We start from the raw sequence: 18118 nt of genomic DNA, 5'->3' as shown, positions 1-18118 counted from the left end.
CAACTAATTTTATTTATGACATGCTAAAGTCACCAAAAACATAGAATGCACTCTAATCCCACCACTTTAAAAATAAAAATAAAGATGTCAAGACCACCCTATGGTCATCCATTTCACTCTGCACTTTGACAATCTGGTGCATTAGCCTTCCCAACTTTTGTCTCTAGTCATGCTGACTTTTCTCTACTTACAAAATAAATACAAAAGCGTATGTATAAAACCAAAGGAATCAAGCTCTATAGACTAACATAAACTCTACATTTTTCTCAATTATAATACAATGTACACATGTATTCCTGCACCTACATATGATTTATGGATTATTTCTAGTTTATTTAATAGTATTAAAGAGAATTCTGAAAGTGATCATCCCTGTGTAAATGTGGTAGATACTAGAAGTGGTATTGTTAGGTCAGAGAATAATGCATACTTTAACACAAAATTATTTTCTAAGAAAAATATACCACTCTGATGGAGTAGCTAGTCGTATTTGCTTATGTATGCATTTATTTATCAGTGGATGTCATAACTTTGTGCTTCTCTTTCTGGGAATTAACTTTTTATGTTCTTATACTTCTTTTAAGTTGCTTGTCTTGGTTTTAATTTGCAATTTGTAAGAGCTAATTGTATGTTTAAATAGTCACTCTTTTTTGGTTATATTTATTGCAAATATTTTTTCCCCAGCTGTCATTTTATTGGGAACTTCTTCTCCCCATGAACCTAATCTGAAAGATAATGTCAAATTGAAGGTATTCATGCACTTAGAAAGTTAGAGCGCCTTATTAACTTATAAAGATAATTACTTTGAAACATCTTATACCTGCACTAAAAAATTATTTCCAGTATTCACTCATTTAATTTCAAATGGAAACATTTATGGCTAGATATTGCAATATGTATGTATATATACCTATACATATACTTGATACTGTTAATATCACCAGTATTAATTATATTCTTAGATGAACAGTAATGATATCATTCCATTATATTCAAAGTCTTTGAGTTTCTCTCACTAACTGATTTTTAACATATTTGTAGGCACTTGGGTTTTGAAATCAGACACACCTTGGATCAAGTTCCAACAATGTAATTTATGAGCTGAGTGACTTTGTGCAAGTTACTTAACCTCACTAACTCTCCATCTCCACAAATATAAAACAAGCTATAAATATTCTTACCCCATAGGGCTACTATGCAGGGGTTGAAATTAGATCAGTCACACAGAGCACAGCGCCTGTCATCATGAGCACTTTAATGCCATCTTGTCACCGCCACCCATTGGTCTTATCAGTGCCACTGCTGCTCTTCATTCTCTGGATAAGGACACCTTTCACTACATACACGCCATCCGAAGACTGCACAGTTAATGGCCCACATTCTCGCAGTGGAGAAAGTGCTGGTATGCCTGTCCTCACCCAAACAAAAATCTCTTCTCAGGCACTGGTGTCCTGTTTGACGTTGTCGTATTCTACCCAGTCTACCTCTCCAAACCATTGTCAGTCCTGGTCTAGCATTTGCCATAACTTTTGTCTTCTGCCTCCTCATTTGTGGCTAAGAAATTACCCCAGTTTGCCTGTAGTACCAACCTGAATGTACAGTCGTTGGGACTCCCCATCAAGCCTTTGCCTTTCTTTTAAATTTGATTAAAACGGAGATTCAGAAAATGACTTAACCAGGCAGTCAACAGAGAAATGTAAAATCAAAGTGAAAAAGAATGAAGATGTATTACCAGGCTCTCTTCAATGAATCTCAGTAAATTGCTTTACTGTTTACCAGTGTGTGTGCAAAACTTCAGAATTCTTGCTTTTTTAAAAAATCTGTTTTCACAGCTCATATAACTTAATGTAAATACTTTAAAATGTCTCTACCTTTAAATAAGTCGAGAATGGAGAAACCAGTTCAGCTAAATTTAAGCTGATGAGATTCAAACTTCAACACAAAATTTCAAACTTTTGAGATTGAAGATGAATTACAGTGTTGTCATTTTACAGTTCATAATTTCAGTCCAATACAGTGCTCATGTGTGTGTCAGGGAATCAGCTCAGAAGATATTTCTAGGCAGGCTGAAACTAGGGATTGAGAGGACTTTGCAGAAAAGAAGAGATCTGAGTGTCTAGACCGAAAATAAAGTTTGAAGTCATTTACACATCTTTACCCTGTGTTTCCTTGGTACTTGCTACTTGAGGAAGGTGACCTTATTCAATAGCAGATTCAGATGCACATTAAATTTGAGAAGCTTGTTTGAGAATAAGAGAGAAGGCTTGCACGGGGTGACCTTGGCAACCTGAGTTAATTCACAGAGTGTAAAATGAGCTTGATTGGTGCATAATACACTTTTGAAAATTTTCATATGAATGACTTTTACCTCAAGCTCCCAAATCCTTGACTTAGATTCTCTGAGAAAGTTCTCTTTAGGCTCACAGGAGGGGGTAGAAATTCCACTAATATGTTTATTACATCCATTTAGACCCCCTATGTCCTTTCAGACTCTGAAAGTGTCTGTATTCATTCAGTCCCTCCATAAACATTCATTAAGCCCAAATTTGTGCCAACGTTAGAACTGAGCAGATCAAATTTCTTTAATGACTAATGTGAAAGAATAGAAAAAGTTTGGCAATTCAAACCATGAGAAAAAGAAAATCGTGTGCTTTTATAGACAAAAGCTGCATTGAAGCCTTTATTTGTCTTTCAGGTAAACAACAGCTTTGTTATGTGATTCAAAACACAAAACCACTGTCATTATTTTAGGACTAGAAGAAAACAATCTAAGCACATTCTGCTTAGAACTTTACAATGACTGGCAAATATCAAACCCTATTATCTGAACTTTAATATATATATATATATAATTTATGATTTTTCAATTAAAGAATGAATCTCTTAACAATTCACCACCTTGGAGAAATTGCACTTGCCTCCGCCCCCTCCCGGATGAGATTTTCACCCTGGAGATATAGCCACATGTATTACCCTAATGCAGTGAAGCTTTTAGGAAAACAAACAGGTGTGTCCTAAATCCCACTGAGAGCTATGCCTAAAAGAAACTGGGAAATGATATGCAGAAACAGTGTACGTTAGTGAGACATTTTACTTTTGATTTATTTATTTATGCATACAGAACTGGGGTACAGGCCAGAGGTGTGGGGGGTGGTGAGAGCCTTCACGGGAGACAGTGGGGAGCAGAACAGGCAGATCAAGGAAATACACTGCGGGGAGCAACGGGCGGGTCAGGAGAGGTCTGCCGCGCCACGTGGTCACCTCCGGGGCAGGCGGGGATCGAACTCGTGCTGAAGTGGCTTTCGCTTCTCAATGCTGTCCCTTAAACCGCTACGCCACCAGGCAGGGCTGAGACATTTTACTTTTTAAGTTAGATAGCCAGGCAAAGGTGTGGTATGTGTAAAAAATGGCCTATTTGAATAGAACCCATGCAGAATCTCTAAGTCACTGAGTTAATCCAGCAAAATCAACCCGATCCATCCCTAAGAGGGCCTATTTGCTTAACATCTGTAATGAGCAGCATTCTTTGGACTCCTGTAAAATAAAGCCATAAGCAGAATGAAGGTCTACCTCACAGACAACATAGTGGCTGTCAAGCTTCAGAAGTTAAAAGAAAAATGAACTTAGAATTCTTTTTACTGCGGTCACTTGAAAGCTATTTTCTTTACATGATATAATTTATTAGCTTGTGAACTTTTGAAGATTGCCAGTTAACTTCTGGATATCTCTTCAAGGGCAGAAGACTTTCTCCTGCATTCATTCCCACAGATGCTGGGTTAGTGCCAAGAGCAAGGGAAAATCAAAAGTATTATCAGCAAGTCATAGGGCACCCAGCTGCCAAGGCTGGGTTTTTTTGCAAGTCTACTTAAACTTAAAACAGGGCCCTCCCTGGTGGCGCAGCAGGTTAAAGCACAGCAGTAAGAAGCTAAAGCCACTTCAGCATGAGTTCGATTCCCGCCTGCCCCAGAGGTGACCCACATAGCACAGCAGACCTCTCCTGACCCGCCCACTGCTCCCCTCAGCAGTGTACTTCATCAGTCGGGCTGTTCTGCTCCCCACTCTGTCTCTGGTGAATCCTCTCACCGCCCCTGTACCTCTGGTCTGTACCCCAGTTACAAATAAATAAATCTTTAAAAAAAAAAAAAAACTTAGAACAATACCTAGCCCCACGCCACTGTTCAACAACATTTGCTAAGTGAAGAAGGAACATGACGATTTGTTTATTGGAGATAAACCCTACATGACTATATCTTTATGCTGCTATGATTTAGCATGAGTCACAAATTTAAAAGTGTAGAGGAATAAAAGGCAGCACTGCCTGGTTTGGCCTGCAGTCAGATGAAGGAGCAAGGCAGAATGAGCATCTTGCTCCCTTCCACGTTCAGACAGATGAGGGAAGCAATGTTCAGTGAAACTGGGAGCCATTGTGAAGACATCTAGATCAGCCCTGGACCCCAAATCCTGTGTGCAGGGTTCCCCCGAAGGCTGGCCTGGGAGGTGCCTGTTTCTGCCCCCACCACGCCCACCACTGTGTTTCCTCTGCCTCCCATCTCACTGCAGTCACTCACTTCTCAGGCCAGTGGGCTAGGAGTCCTCTTCTGTTCCTCTCCCTCCTCACCTTCTGTCCAGCAAAGTCCTCCTACTTCTTACACAACCTGCCCTGAATGTGAACGCTTTTCACCAAGTTGGTCCACACTTGGCCAACTGCAGCAGCCTTCTGGGTCCCCTGCCTGCTTTCACCCAGCACTCGAGGCTCTCAGCAGGCAGAGTGACCAGTTCAAATCTGAGCAGGTCATTTCCCCCATTTAACCCACTCCTCCTTACCTCCCAACCCTTCACCAATGTTTTGTCATCGCATGTAGAGTAAAATCCAAAGCTTTTATCACAGATCACAACACTTACATGATTGCAATTTTTAAAGGCAGTGTATAGTGTCTCTTCAGGGTACAACTTACCCTAGGAGCCAAAGTAGACACCAGGTGGATCACTAACATGATGCAACACACGATTTTCTATTCTCTCGCTGCCTAAATAACAAGACAGAATGCCTCCCAGGAAAAGGGCTGCGAGGTGAGAAATGGTTGCACATAAGCTGATCTGGATTTGAAGACTGTTACTACTTATGGAGACATGCTATTACTTTGAACAGCCAACAGATGTTATTATGCACTGTTAGCTCCTTCGGGAGAAATACAACATCCATGAATCTTTCTACAACCAGAGTCCAACACAGGTTCAGAATGACATGGGGACTTAGGACACAACTCATGGAACAGTACGGGACACATGTCATAACTGATCACACAGAATTACAACAGGACCAACTTGCAAAAGTTTCTCCTAGTTACTTACTGCCAGTCCATACTGAGTTGTTTGAAAGATACAGATGGAGTAGCCACTATCAAAAACGACATTGTGTGCCAGCGTGGGCCAGGATAGGCACTGGGCCTCCCATTAGGGGGTTCCGTGAAAATCTTGGGCATTAGTCTTAAACAAGGTGCATTCGAAATCTTTCCAGTTGTGAACACCTGTTACAATCACCATATTTCTTTAGACTTGCACTCACAAAGTGCTTGACTTACTTCTCTTTGGAGCAGCAATTCTGAAGGTAGTAAACACTGTACTATCCACCACTGATTACAGTCAAGTCATAAAAGAAGTCACCGTCACCAAATAGGATCCCTCAGCACTCCAGGATATGAATTTCCAAACTTCCCAACCTGCATTGCTCATTATTTGTTTGCTTGGTTCTCCTGACCTCCCCAAGTTTCCTCCATACATAGAATTACTTCCCCCAAAGTGGCTCACATCAGTGTTTTTTTAAGGTAAATTTAATTTCCGTCTGCCCTGTGAGATAGCTGGTGATTCTCCAGGTCTGAAAGCCACCACAATTTTTGAAGAGAGGGTATTAGTCCTTCTAACACCCATCTGCCCTGATCTGGTCATCAGTATTTCTTTTAACAAACTACCGCCACAGACAGTCCTCTCTCAGTAAATGAAAAATATTTCCAGAGCTATATTTAAGCACTCCATTTTCCTGTCAGAAAAGTAATTGTGGCTGGTCGATAAACCAGTTTGGAAATCAAATTTAGATGAGCCCAAATTTAAATTTATAAGAGCCTCATTTAACATGCAATTAATTTTATGCCTATAATAAAAAGAGAGAGAAACCTCCGGTCTTCCTGAAATTAAATAGGCTGATAAGGAAACGCTGAGTCTCATGGAAATGAGATAAAATGATTCTTGAACACTCTCAGCCTTTGCTTGCATAATAGCATATACAATACAGTCTATTTCAGGGAAGTATTAATTTTACTGAAATTAAATAATCTTTTTTGAGTACTCATAAGAATGTGAACAAATAGTTAGGGCTGAGACATAGATTATTGCTTTCAGAATTTTTTAAGCTCTAACTCTCTTCTTTATATTGCTTCTTAAAACGTTATAGCTTCTAATGTTTTTGTTTCTTCTCTCAAAGAATGGGAAGTAATGGAAATGGTAGAACTCAGCTAGATTTAAGATTCTTCAGACTTTGTTCCAATTAGTGAAATATTGAACGAAGTTTTCATTTGCCAACCTCTAGGTGACAATTAAAACTCGTGTGTACTTAAGATGGGTTAACATTTATTTACATACACCATTTTGATGTTTTTATGTGCAATCACTTTATCTTGAACCCACTGTGAGCCTATTAAGTAATTCAAAACAAGACATTAACTTGCATTTTTTTTTAAGAAGGAAGAAGTTAAACTCCTAAACTGCTTTTTATTCTCAATGTTGCCCCTGGCTACTGCCACATGAGTCCCTATATTTTCAGTTGTGTCGAGTGCTAAAATCACCTTTAAAAAGATCTAAGACTTGGGTGGGGACAAAGTCAGCTTCTGATGTTTTTCAAAGGTTCTGGAAACCCATAAATAAATCATCAAATTAAAGAACTTTTAAAAATTACAGTTTTTTTTTTCTTAAGATTTATTTATTTATGCATACAGAGCTGGGGTACAGGCCAGAAGTGCAGGGGGTGAGAGAATTCACCAGAGACAGAGTGGGGAGCAGAACAGGCCACCTGTCAAGTACACTGCTGAGGGGAGCAGCAGGCGGGTCAGGAGAGGTCTGCCGCGCTATGTGGGTCACCTCCAGGGTGGGAATCGAACTCATGCGGAAGTGGCTTTAGCTTCTTAGTGCTGTGCTTTAACCCACTGCGCCACCAGGGAGGGCCCATCCAATGCTTTTTTTCCCTAGTAAATTGTTGAAGGAAATGAATCTTCAACCCTTTGGCATTGTACTTACGTTTGAACTTTTGGGTTTTTCCTGCCCTGCTGTCAGGATTGAAGGGCTCACTCCAGAGGCTGCAGCTCGAGTACGTGGATGTGGTTTTCGCCAATCGACCCGACAGCAACACCCCCATGGAAGGTGAGTGAAGCCACTTAAGAGTTCTTGGTACCATCTTGATGACTTATTCCACTCAGGGAAATGAAATATATTGACCAATATGATTGAATATGACAAATAAAAACTTTTCCAGTTCATGCCCTTCAGCTCAACACTCCGCCAACTCACCTGGGTCCTGTTTCCTCTAGAACATAAACGCTCCTTGGGGTTGGGGCAAGTGGGGTTATAAAGCTCACTTCTTCCATGTTCACGCTTGTGATTTCATCAACTGAAATAATGGAGTTAATTGGAAGGGGAGTTTATAACCCAGCCATCATTATTTTGGAGTAAGTCTTTTCGAGGGCCTTCTGTTTTGTAATAACTAGTTTTCAAACCGCTGGCAAGTGCTAAGTGGCAGCTGAGCAGGGATGGTACAGGACTCGCCGCTTCAAAACAAGACTTTCTTGCAATTTGGTTGCTGATCTGGAAGGAGCCACATTTTATCCCCTTTCTTTACAACTGTATGAAGACAATACTTTAAGCATCTCCCTATGGAAGACTTCAGAATGTTCCTGAAACCAAATTCTATTCAATTTTCATTTATGAAACCAACCTAGAATGCTGAAGAAAGAAGATACTTTGGGGGGGGGGGATTAAAAAGAATGTTTTAGTTCATTGAAGTTTGAAGTCATGTGAATTGTCACTTAATTGAGTTGAATAAGAATAAAGACATTTGAGGGAAAGGGAAAAAAGAAGCTTCTGGCTATTCGCCATGTATGAGGTAGATTTACAAGTTTTCAAAGAATTAAAATACAGTAATAGACATACAATACTCTGAAGGTAAATTTGTCCAAGATATTTAAAAGGTAGTTCAATCTCTAATAATGAATTGGATTCTTGTGATAGGGTTATAGAAATGTTAGAAGTGATAGGGTTATAGAAGTTATAATTAAAATGCATATGAATTAAAAGCCTGGTAATCACCTTCCTCTTTGGAAACAAGACTTTGAATTACACCATGTATGAGATAGGAGAACATCTGGGATATTTCTGAGTCTCTTTTTTTTCCCCCCCATCCTACCTCTGTCTTTAATTTTAGGGATACGATGTAGGAGTATCTCAAACAGAAAACTTGCATTATAGAAGGAAGACGTTCTTAATGAGGAACCAAATGATGTGATACTGATATGGTAGTGGGTCTGTTCTATGAACACTGATTGTGTGTTGAAATTTATTAAAAAGGAGCTTATGTTTTTAAAAAATAAAAAATTGACACCTGGTAGATTTTTAAATGTAGCACTGTTCAGCCTCTGCTGGAATCATAGAAAATTTACATTCCCCTTCATTTCTTACAGAAAACTCCAGAGACAAACAAGAAACTATTTTATCATGAGTCACCGTCCAAATTCAGAAGCTTGGTGAGGGGTGTCAGCAATGCAGATTTGCCTTTTGTTATTAAGATCAAGAAGCAATGCATTTTGTAGCTTGGTGACAGTCAGCCTCCTTAATGGGAAAGAGGTCCATCTCCTCACCCCACCAAGGGAACTGCCTTCCTTCCAGGCACTCCAGTGCCAGCTTCTGTATGTGCTTAGCAGGGCTATACCACAGGCAGTTGTCACTAGGACTTACTCCAGATTGAAATAGCACCCCTGTGAATCCTCTCTCACTTTCAAAAAATGTATATATCCTCAGACTTAGTAGAATCATTTGTTCCAGGGTGAGCCAGATGGAAATGCCAGTTTGATATTAGTTTCTGGAAACCCAATTGCTATGCTTAGTCTTTTCTACTTTAACAGAAGAAAATGCTGATCTGGGCAATAAAGAAGAGAAAATAGGAAATAAGACAGGGATTGTCAGGTAGTCTTGGGTACATTTGCTCCACTAAAAAATGGAAAATGGTAGCTACACTTTTTCTGGTTCCATGTCTTATTTCTGAAATAATTTTTATAAATCGTATGTGTGTATGAATGAAAGTTGTATACATACAATGGAATCTACATTTAGATAGTAGTGTTTCTAAAAATAATACACAAAATAAATGTTAAGTATAATCAAAATTACCCAGAAAACTCTACAGTAATTTTCATTAGTCCAGGTTACTTCATAACCTTTATTAGTTGTTTTATTTCTTCTCCAATTATATTGAAAAACCCATCACTTACCCAGTCACTTTTTTTGGTTTGATTTTTGGTAGTGAATGGAAAGTCCTTATTATCATTCTCATCTCTCCCTCCCCCTGGCCCACCCCCCAGCAACTTACATTAGGCATTTTAGGCTTGTCACTTGCATCCAATTCTAAATGATATAAGCAATACAAGTTGTTGAGTATGTATTGCTGAAATTCAATACATTAAACCTACAGATGTCAGCACTGTTTAGTATGTGTGTGGCTGGGTGTATACCTTTAGTGTATATCACTTTTATTGGCTTCAGCCATTTCCTATCAGTGCTCAAGAGCCACAACAGACACTAATATATAATTTTTCCTATTTTAAACCCAAGGGACCGAATGAAAGCAGCCAGCCCAGCTTTGGAATACACATTTTAAACAATTTTGATTTAATTTTCTTTTTAAATGTCAACCCCATTCATTTGATTCTTACCATAAAGCAATGTTAATTGGGAACGTTTCTAAAATAAACCAAGATAGTTTCATCCAGTTTCTATATATCATATAACAACCATTGAGCCAGGAAAATTTAGCTGTAACATCCTCTTATTGGCATCCTACAGCCAATTAGTTGTTGCATTCCCTTTCTTCCTTACAAAAAAGATAGACAAAAAGTGAATCCTCCAAAAGAATGGCTAAATTCCAAATGTTCATGGAAAAAAGGATGAGGCTTGTCATTTGCGATCTACAATTTATGGAATACAAGGTGATGATGGGAAGATGTTCCTGACAACAGAGCAGGGTTTGTGTACTTTTTCCTCTGTCCTTCTTGTTTATTTTTTCTGGTTCACCTAGTAGTAAGTCATTTTTCTTTCACAGCATCTGCCACGCCATCTGTCTCTGCTACAATATCTGGCATCAACGGCGTGTTATCCAGTTCCAAAAAATCAGCCCATACCCCATCTCTTCTTTCTTATGATGCTGTGCTCTTCCCGGTAGTCCCTGTCAGTTCCTTGGGCTCTGTCACACATTCTGAAGTCTTTCATTTACTTTAATCCCAAGGTGTTTTTCAAAATCTTCTCTTGAACTCGCTAGACCATAGAAAGTTCATTCCAACCTAAGTCGTGCTGGGCAAGCTGACGTGGAGTTTGCGCTCATATCTGAAGCCCTGCAACTAGGAGGCTTTCGGGTGAGGTTTGCTGTTATTCCCAACTGCCAGGATGGTTTCTCCCGCTATGCTCTTCTCATAGCTCCAGGAAGGAAATGATCAGGCATGACTATGGCCATGAGCCGAGGTGGTAAATCACGTGCCACTTCTGAGAACAAGTGACAAGCCATTCTACTTTAGATAGCCTTTTTCCTGAAAGGAAAGAAGTCCACTAATATATCCATCTGGAGAAAGTGATGAACTTTAGTTAAATTAAATCTTAATTTAAAGTCACTTCAAATTGGGCTTTTGTATTTTTCATGTAGAGCTTTTTGCCAAAACTAATCTCACAGAATCCCTGAGTCATTAAGTATTATTCCCAGCATAACTGGAGTTTCAATTATTTATCTTCCCTTGCCAGCAGGTCAATATAGACATAAAACAATCCAGATGTTTTAATTTCAATTAAGAGAGGCAGATCAAATTTAGTTTTACTTAAGTCTCATCATATCATCACATCAAATGGTCCATCCTGTAAACATACTTCTTTCTAAGCCATCTGTACTAGTGCTTTAATATGCAAGTAGAAACTTATATTCAAGAATCAAGACATCCTATGGCAACTGAGGAATTAGGAGAAATCAGCAACATTGCAGCATCCCAAATTGTGTACATTTTCTCAATTCAGAACACTGGACTTGGATAGTTTGACTCCAAGGTAGTTTTCAGAACACAAGAATGTAGTAGCCTAAAACTGGAAACACCGTTAAACCGCAATGGATCATTCTTTCTGCCCTATTTTTAATTTTTTTTATTTTTTTACATCACTCTTCATTTTGTGCATTTTTCATCTCAGTTGTAATCCCCATGGGCTTCCCACCACCTATTCACCCGTGTGCCATCACCACAGTCCAGTGCCCTCTTCTCACCCAGGTCTGGTCCCATTCCCCTTACCAACCCACAAAATGTCTCTGATTTATACTTGTTCATTGTTTTCATTTTTACTCTATAACATTTGTCGCTCTCTCTTTTTTTTCCCCTCTGCGCTATTTTTATTATCCCCCCTGAAAGACACCTTCACCCACTCCCAAAAATGTAGTAATCACCAGGAAGGAATTTTCTGCGAGTAGTTGTATAACAGTGCTGTCCAGTGGAAATACAACCCATGTATGTACTTTAAATTCCCTATTAACATATTTAAAAAGTAAAAAGAAACAGGTGAGATCATTTTCTCTCTCTCCCCAATTTTATTTATCTTCCTTATTTGTTTGATTCTCTGGCTTTCTGAGTAGATCTGAGCAATAATAAATATCAACAAAGGCACAATGCAGAGAGACGCTGCTTCAGATTTGCAGAGTCATCTAGGGCTGTTGAAACATGTTCTATAGTTAACCCCCACCCCCACCGCCCCCTCTGCCACCAAAGCTGGTGATGTGCAGCTATCAGGGTCAGAGCCTCCATTAACAATTCCCTTTTTCCACTTGGGTTCCATAGATTGAATAGGAGCATTACAAAAAAAAAAAAAAATCACTTCTACTGGCGCATACCAAGAAGCTAAGATTGCCAAGGCTGCAGCAAACATGTAACGTAGCAAACCACATTCCCAGTGACAATGTGCAAACATCTGCTGCAAAATTCTGTGCTTTTCTTGTAAAGCCAAGATTCCCAGCCTCATACATAAAGTCCAGGTTGGAAGGGAGCATACCAGAGAAAAATGCCGCTTCTATGCACTTTAGCTACTTCTTCTAGTCGCTTTTCCCTTTATGTCCTTCTTCTCATCATCCCTCAACAGTAACAGCAGAAGCTATTCAACCCCTGTCATTGGTAAGACTTTAGTAGAAACAAAGTGGGCCTGTGTCTGAGACCTTTTGCACCTCCCCACTGCTGACATGTGGCCCTGGCCAAGCTTGGAAGTAGTGATTTTGGGGGTTTGGTTTTTAATTTTCTTCCAAAGTTGTTTTTAGTTAAGAAAAAAAGACAGAGAACGGAAATGGCTTCCATTCCTCCAGCTGTCAGGTGGAGACAGCTACTTAGTATTCTGGGGCTGTGGGTTTGTGACTCATGCGAACTTCCTTCTGCACGAGTTGTCATCTCCCTGAAAGATAGCTGGAGTTGTGACAAGATTTACCTCTGTGTTCTGGGGGTATCGACTCAGTCTCAAGGGGATTCATTTCTATAACGTCCTTGGCTGTATCTCATCCACAATGACATAGCAGGACCTGTGAACTCTCATTAGCCCAACTCCATCCCGGGCAGGTGACTGTGGATGTGAGCAGCCAGCACTTAACAGTGTCCCTGCTGGTTCTCTGGCAGGCTGGTAACTAGGGTATCAGTGGGGTAACAGCCACCTGTGTCTGAGCAGAGCTGGGCTTCTCAGGCAGCAGGGATAAACAAACCCTGAAGTCTCTCTCTTACCTTCTATACAGTGAAGTAATGATAGACAGCATATTGTTTTTGTTAAATCCCTCCCTGGATATTTAATATGTGTCATGAAAAATTTCCAGTGTGCAGTCAGAGAGCAGGGATGCTAGTTTCAGGTAGAGGAACCTGATTGCGTTGCTCAGACGTTTTGCTCTTGTTTTTCATTTGGAAAATGAGAAGACTAAGAATATTATCTTTCCTAGTTGCAGATAATATGAGGTAATAGTGTAAGTGGGAATTATAAATTATAATGCCTGTATAAATGTTTTGAAGCTGTTATTGTAACATCCGTCTGCACTTTTTGACACATATATGCAAAATAAGATGTAATAATTGAAGTTTCAACTAGGCATCAATATACAATTGAAGTGAAATTCAAAAAGATATCAAATCTCCATTTGTAATATTGCAAAGGAAATGGCAAAAGCTGGTTCTATGATTTTTACTTTCCCTAATGTTTTGAAAAATTAGTCTCAGAAAAGTTGAAAAAAATGAACACCCTATACATATCACCTGGATTTACCAAATGATGCTGTATTTTGCCTCTATTTTGCCCTCTCTTGCTGGCATTCCACACATAGCATCTCCACAGTAGGCCTTCTCTATAGCCATGACGTGACCACCAAACCCAGGAACCTCACCCATGATATGACTGTCATATCCAGACATCCTAAAATGTCCTTTATAGGACTTATTACTATTATTATTATTTGAGATGGAGTTGAGCCCATGGTTAAATTAAATGCTACTTGGCATTTCATTGGTTTTTAATTCTCTTTTCAGCTAAAACAGTTCCTCCACCTTTTTTTCCCCCAATTAATGACATTGACATTTTTAAAAAAACTCCAGACCAGTTGTTTTGGAGAATCTCTCTCAGACCAGATCTCTCTGATTGTTTTCTCGTGATTAAATTAAGATTAAGCTTTTCTCCCAAGAAAATGACAAAACGGATATTAAATCCTTCTCCTTGTGTCCCTCAGAGGCCAGAGGGGACACAGAGTCCCAGTATCAGTCTATTGAAGTTGACACTTAGTTAAGATGCTGTCTGTAGGCTTCCTCTTTGAATCTGTAATGAACAAATAGCCTGGTGTGAATCTCCCCGGGCCGTAGCATCCACAAAGGGCCCTTGCTGCATCTGCGTTTTAAGGGGAATTAATTGTGTTCCTTCCCAGGCACAGGAGACATCCTGTAAGATGGCTCTCACCCTCAGTCCTGACACAGGAGCCCTCACTTCAGGAGGCAAGATCACAATGAGAAGGGTCTATCTGGAGAGACTGAGGCTGTGACACCACCCTCCAGTGGGGGAACGAGGGAGGGTTTCCTCTCACATGACCCCTGGTAGGAGTAGGGGAACACAAGACTGCTTAGAGTGTTTATTTTTATGATTTTTTCCCCCTTGCATCATCGTAATCCCCATAGTTCTCCCGCCACCATATCACCTGTGAAACATCACCATATTCCTTCCCTTGTGTTCTCCCCTCCCCTGTTTTGAAACCCCCTTCTTTGCTGTAGGCCTCAGATCTGTGGTCAGCTTGCTAGCTTTTACTTTTTCTTGACCTTTTTTGGTTTCTCTATATTCCACATGTTAGTGAAACCATGTAGTATTTAGCTTTTCCTTCTGACTTATTTTGGCTAGCATAATCTCTTCCAGTTCCATCCATGTTGCTACAAATGACATGAGTTTGTCTTTTTTGATCACCAAGTAATATCCCATTAAGTAAATATACCACAACTTTTTGATCCATTCATCTGTTTTGAGGCATTTGTGTTGCTTCCGTAGCTTGGCTATTGTAAATAGTGCCACAGTAAACATAGGAGCGTAGGTTTCCTTTCAAATTAGTGCTTTTGTGTCCTTTGGGTAGATTGCTAGGAGTGGATCACTGGATCCTATAGTAGACCCATTGCCAGTATTCTGAGGATCCTCCATGCAGCTTTCCACAGTGTCTGGACAAGGCTACACTTCCAGCAGCAGGGTGAGAGGGGTCCTTTATCTCCACATCTTCTCCAGCAGTCGTGACAGAGTGGAGTGTGGTTGCTCAGGATTTGACGCCTTCTGGCACATCCAGAGGTGTGGCCGTGGCTGGCCCTCTCTCTACTCCAGTGGCACAACCAGTAGACAGCTTGCCTCCCGGGGGTGACAAAGTGGGTATCTATGAAATTTTCCTGCATGGAGTCCCATGGGAAGGGTGGGGGCTGCCATCTAATGCCAGAACCAAAGGAGAAGCAGAGAGTAGAATAGAGCAACCAACCACATCCCACCTCCAAGCAAGTCTCAGATGGTAAAGAGAAAAGTGTATGAGTTTTGACTGAGATATGTAGAGGTTGTGTATTTTACCTAAAATGATGTTGGGTCTATTACCAAAGAGTGTGCAGAAAGACCATGGGACCAGTCTGAGTTTTCAGTAGGCCAAGAGGCAAGGGAAGATTAAAAAATAAAGCAGTGTTAGGATTACATAAAACTAAATTCCTAATTTTAAATGAATCTGACTTAAATTACATATAAGAATTAACTTCCATTAGTTTCAGAAAACAAACATGTTTACTTTTTATGAAAATACCACTACATCCTGTATAATTGGACATTTAGGAAAACTTTGTATGCTTGTGATCCAAGCCTCCACAACCACAAAATAAGGCGCCGACCATGTATCTGTCATGTACAGACATTCCTCGTGTCTACCACCAATCTCCCTACAAACCCTCCCCAGGGATCTGAAGGCTTCTGAGAGTGTCCTTCTACTTCAAGGAGTAATTGCTTTTAGTATCCAAATATTAGAAAAGATTATAAGCCACAAAACCTCAGCTTCTACAAGTTGGAATTTTCCCATCCTTTCTAAATGTATCTCAATGTTGAGTTTTGGTATTTGTCTTAAATTTTGAAAGGTGACTTGTGTTGTGACTAGTTTCAATGAAACCAATCATATAAAATTAATGATAATTAAATAAAATACTTTTAGACTTAACGTTTGGAAACCTTAGTACAGTCAACCTAGAATTTACTTATGTAAGAAAATTAGGTATTTTTAGGAGCCAGTAACTGGAAGGGAAAAGTACGGGGAAACAGTAGGCAGGAAAAGAAAATCTAGTCTTATCAATATTCTCTCTCACTTGGAGAAAAAAGAAAGCATTGTATCATTGGCATGGAAACTGGAAGTATATTTGGTAATGGAACAAACCCAATTGTCACCTAGAAATGAATGCTTTCATCTAATGAGACAAGAAAAAAAAACTGACATAAGAATTCATATAAAATGTTACAGAAAGTAAAAAGGGAAGATAAGGATACCAAAAAGGAAAATTGAATAAGGGGAAAAAGATAAGATTTTGTTTCTCCCACCCAACCATCTCCCTGACTCCCTTCTCAAGCTCTTTTCTCAAAAGATCTACAGAATCCCTTTTAATCAGATCCCTATTATTCAAGATGGCCAGAGAAGAACATGGTTTTTAAAAATGCTCAGACCCAAAGCCTGCTCACTCATTTATTCATATGTAAGCGCAATGTATTGAGTGCATGCTACATTCTAGATAGTGCTTCCTGTCCATAGGCTATCCCGGAGGACAGACAGGCAAAGATACCTGTCATACAACATACACTCATTCCAGTAAGATGGCCAGGAAATAAACAATAAAATAACATATAGACTACTAGAAGGTATTCAGTGTGACAAAAAAAAAAAAAAAAGTGGAAGAGCATAATGAGGATAGGAATGCTTTGCGTTCTAGGGTAGTCACTAGGATTTGAACAGTGACCAGAAGAAGTAAAATGAAAAACTAAGAGAGAGGTGGCAGTTGTGGAAATGATGTCCAGACCTGACATGGGAGCACCTGTGGTGTCTGAGGAACATGAGGGACACCCGCCTGACTGCAGAGTACAGAAGGACAGCACAGACAGAGATGAGCCCAGAGGGATGGCAGGGCCAGCTACTTGGGGATCTTCTGAATTTTGGACACAGGTGTGCTGTAACTTGACTTGCAGTCACATCACTAAAGGATCCCTCCAGCGTGAAGTTAGAATAAATTGTAAAGAGACAAGTGCAAGAGCAGTGAGACGTAGTAAGAAATAGGTACGGCAGTCAAGGCCAGAGATGGTGATGGCTTGGATGAGAGCGCCAGTGTGCAAGCGCTGGTGGTGTGAAGTTATCAGACTTAATTATGATCTCCTGGCTGATGAAATCCATGGAACGGTCCTTGAGGTTTAGAAATACACAATCAGTACTAGTACTGCTACCCCAGATTCTACCAGTTATTGCCATCCCACTTGATTGCAAGCCTCAAGAAACCTTCTACTCTCCTGTCCCAGCTGTGTTCAGCCAGGGTCCTTCCTCAGTGGGCTCCCAAGCAAGCCCCAGGATGGGGTGAAAATATTTCACTTTCCGTTTATTGTGTATTTATCTTTTTTGAAGTTGTTATTTATTGCATATGCCTTTTCTATTTTCAAACTTTACACTGATATTATTTCAGAGGCAAAAGTAGCAAAAATAGTTCAAAAGATTCCTATTTAGCTCTCACCCAGATTCCCCAGAATGTTAACACAAATGGTAAGAGTTTATCTTTTTGATAGCTGAATAGTATCCCATTGTGTATATATACACATTTTTTTAAATCTAGTCATCTGTATTTGGGGACTTTGGTTGCTTCTGTATCTTGGTTATTGTAAATAATACTACAATTAACAAAGGAGTGCTGTTTCTCTTTGAATATGCATTTTGTATTCTTTGGATAAATATTTAGGAGTGGAATTGCTGGGTCATATGACAGATCCATTAACCTTTAATACTATTTTCCACAGCAGCCAGAGCAGTCTGTATTCCCACCAGCAGTAGAAAAGGTCTCCTCACCAACACTTGCCATTTCTGGTCTTTATAATGTGGGCCATACTCACTGTGAGGATGAGGTGTGAGGTGGTATCTCCTTGTGGTTTTGATTTGCATTTCCCTGATGATAATTGATGATGAGCATTTTTTCATGTGCCTGCTGGTACCCGTATTTTTGTTTGTTTGTTTGTTTTAAAGATTTGTTTATTTGTGCAAACAGAACTGGAGTACAGGCCAGAGGCTCAGGGGCAGTGAGAG

At 39.8% G+C, this 18118-nt stretch overlaps 1 protein-coding gene across 1 annotated transcript in view; it reads left to right on the top strand.

Annotated features, from left to right (window-relative positions):
* The window catches only part of KCNAB1 (potassium channel, voltage gated subfamily A regulatory beta subunit 1), a 198112-nt gene that overhangs the window by 151295 nt on the left and 28699 nt on the right, over nt 1–18118 (top strand). The window contains exon 8 of the mRNA XM_004682320.2: nt 7324–7410. Within this exon, the coding sequence (XP_004682377.1) occupies nt 7324–7410 (87 nt within the window). The remainder of the gene's footprint in view (nt 1–7323; nt 7411–18118) is intronic.

The sequence above is a fragment of the Condylura cristata genome, unplaced genomic scaffold, assembly GCF_000260355.1.
Source record: "Condylura cristata isolate star-nosed mole 26May11 unplaced genomic scaffold, ConCri1.0 scaffold00014, whole genome shotgun sequence".
Taxonomy (NCBI): Eukaryota; Metazoa; Chordata; class Mammalia; order Eulipotyphla; family Talpidae; genus Condylura; species Condylura cristata.
Note: the sequence above shows the minus strand (reverse complement) of the source record. Positions and strands in the feature narration are given on the sequence as shown.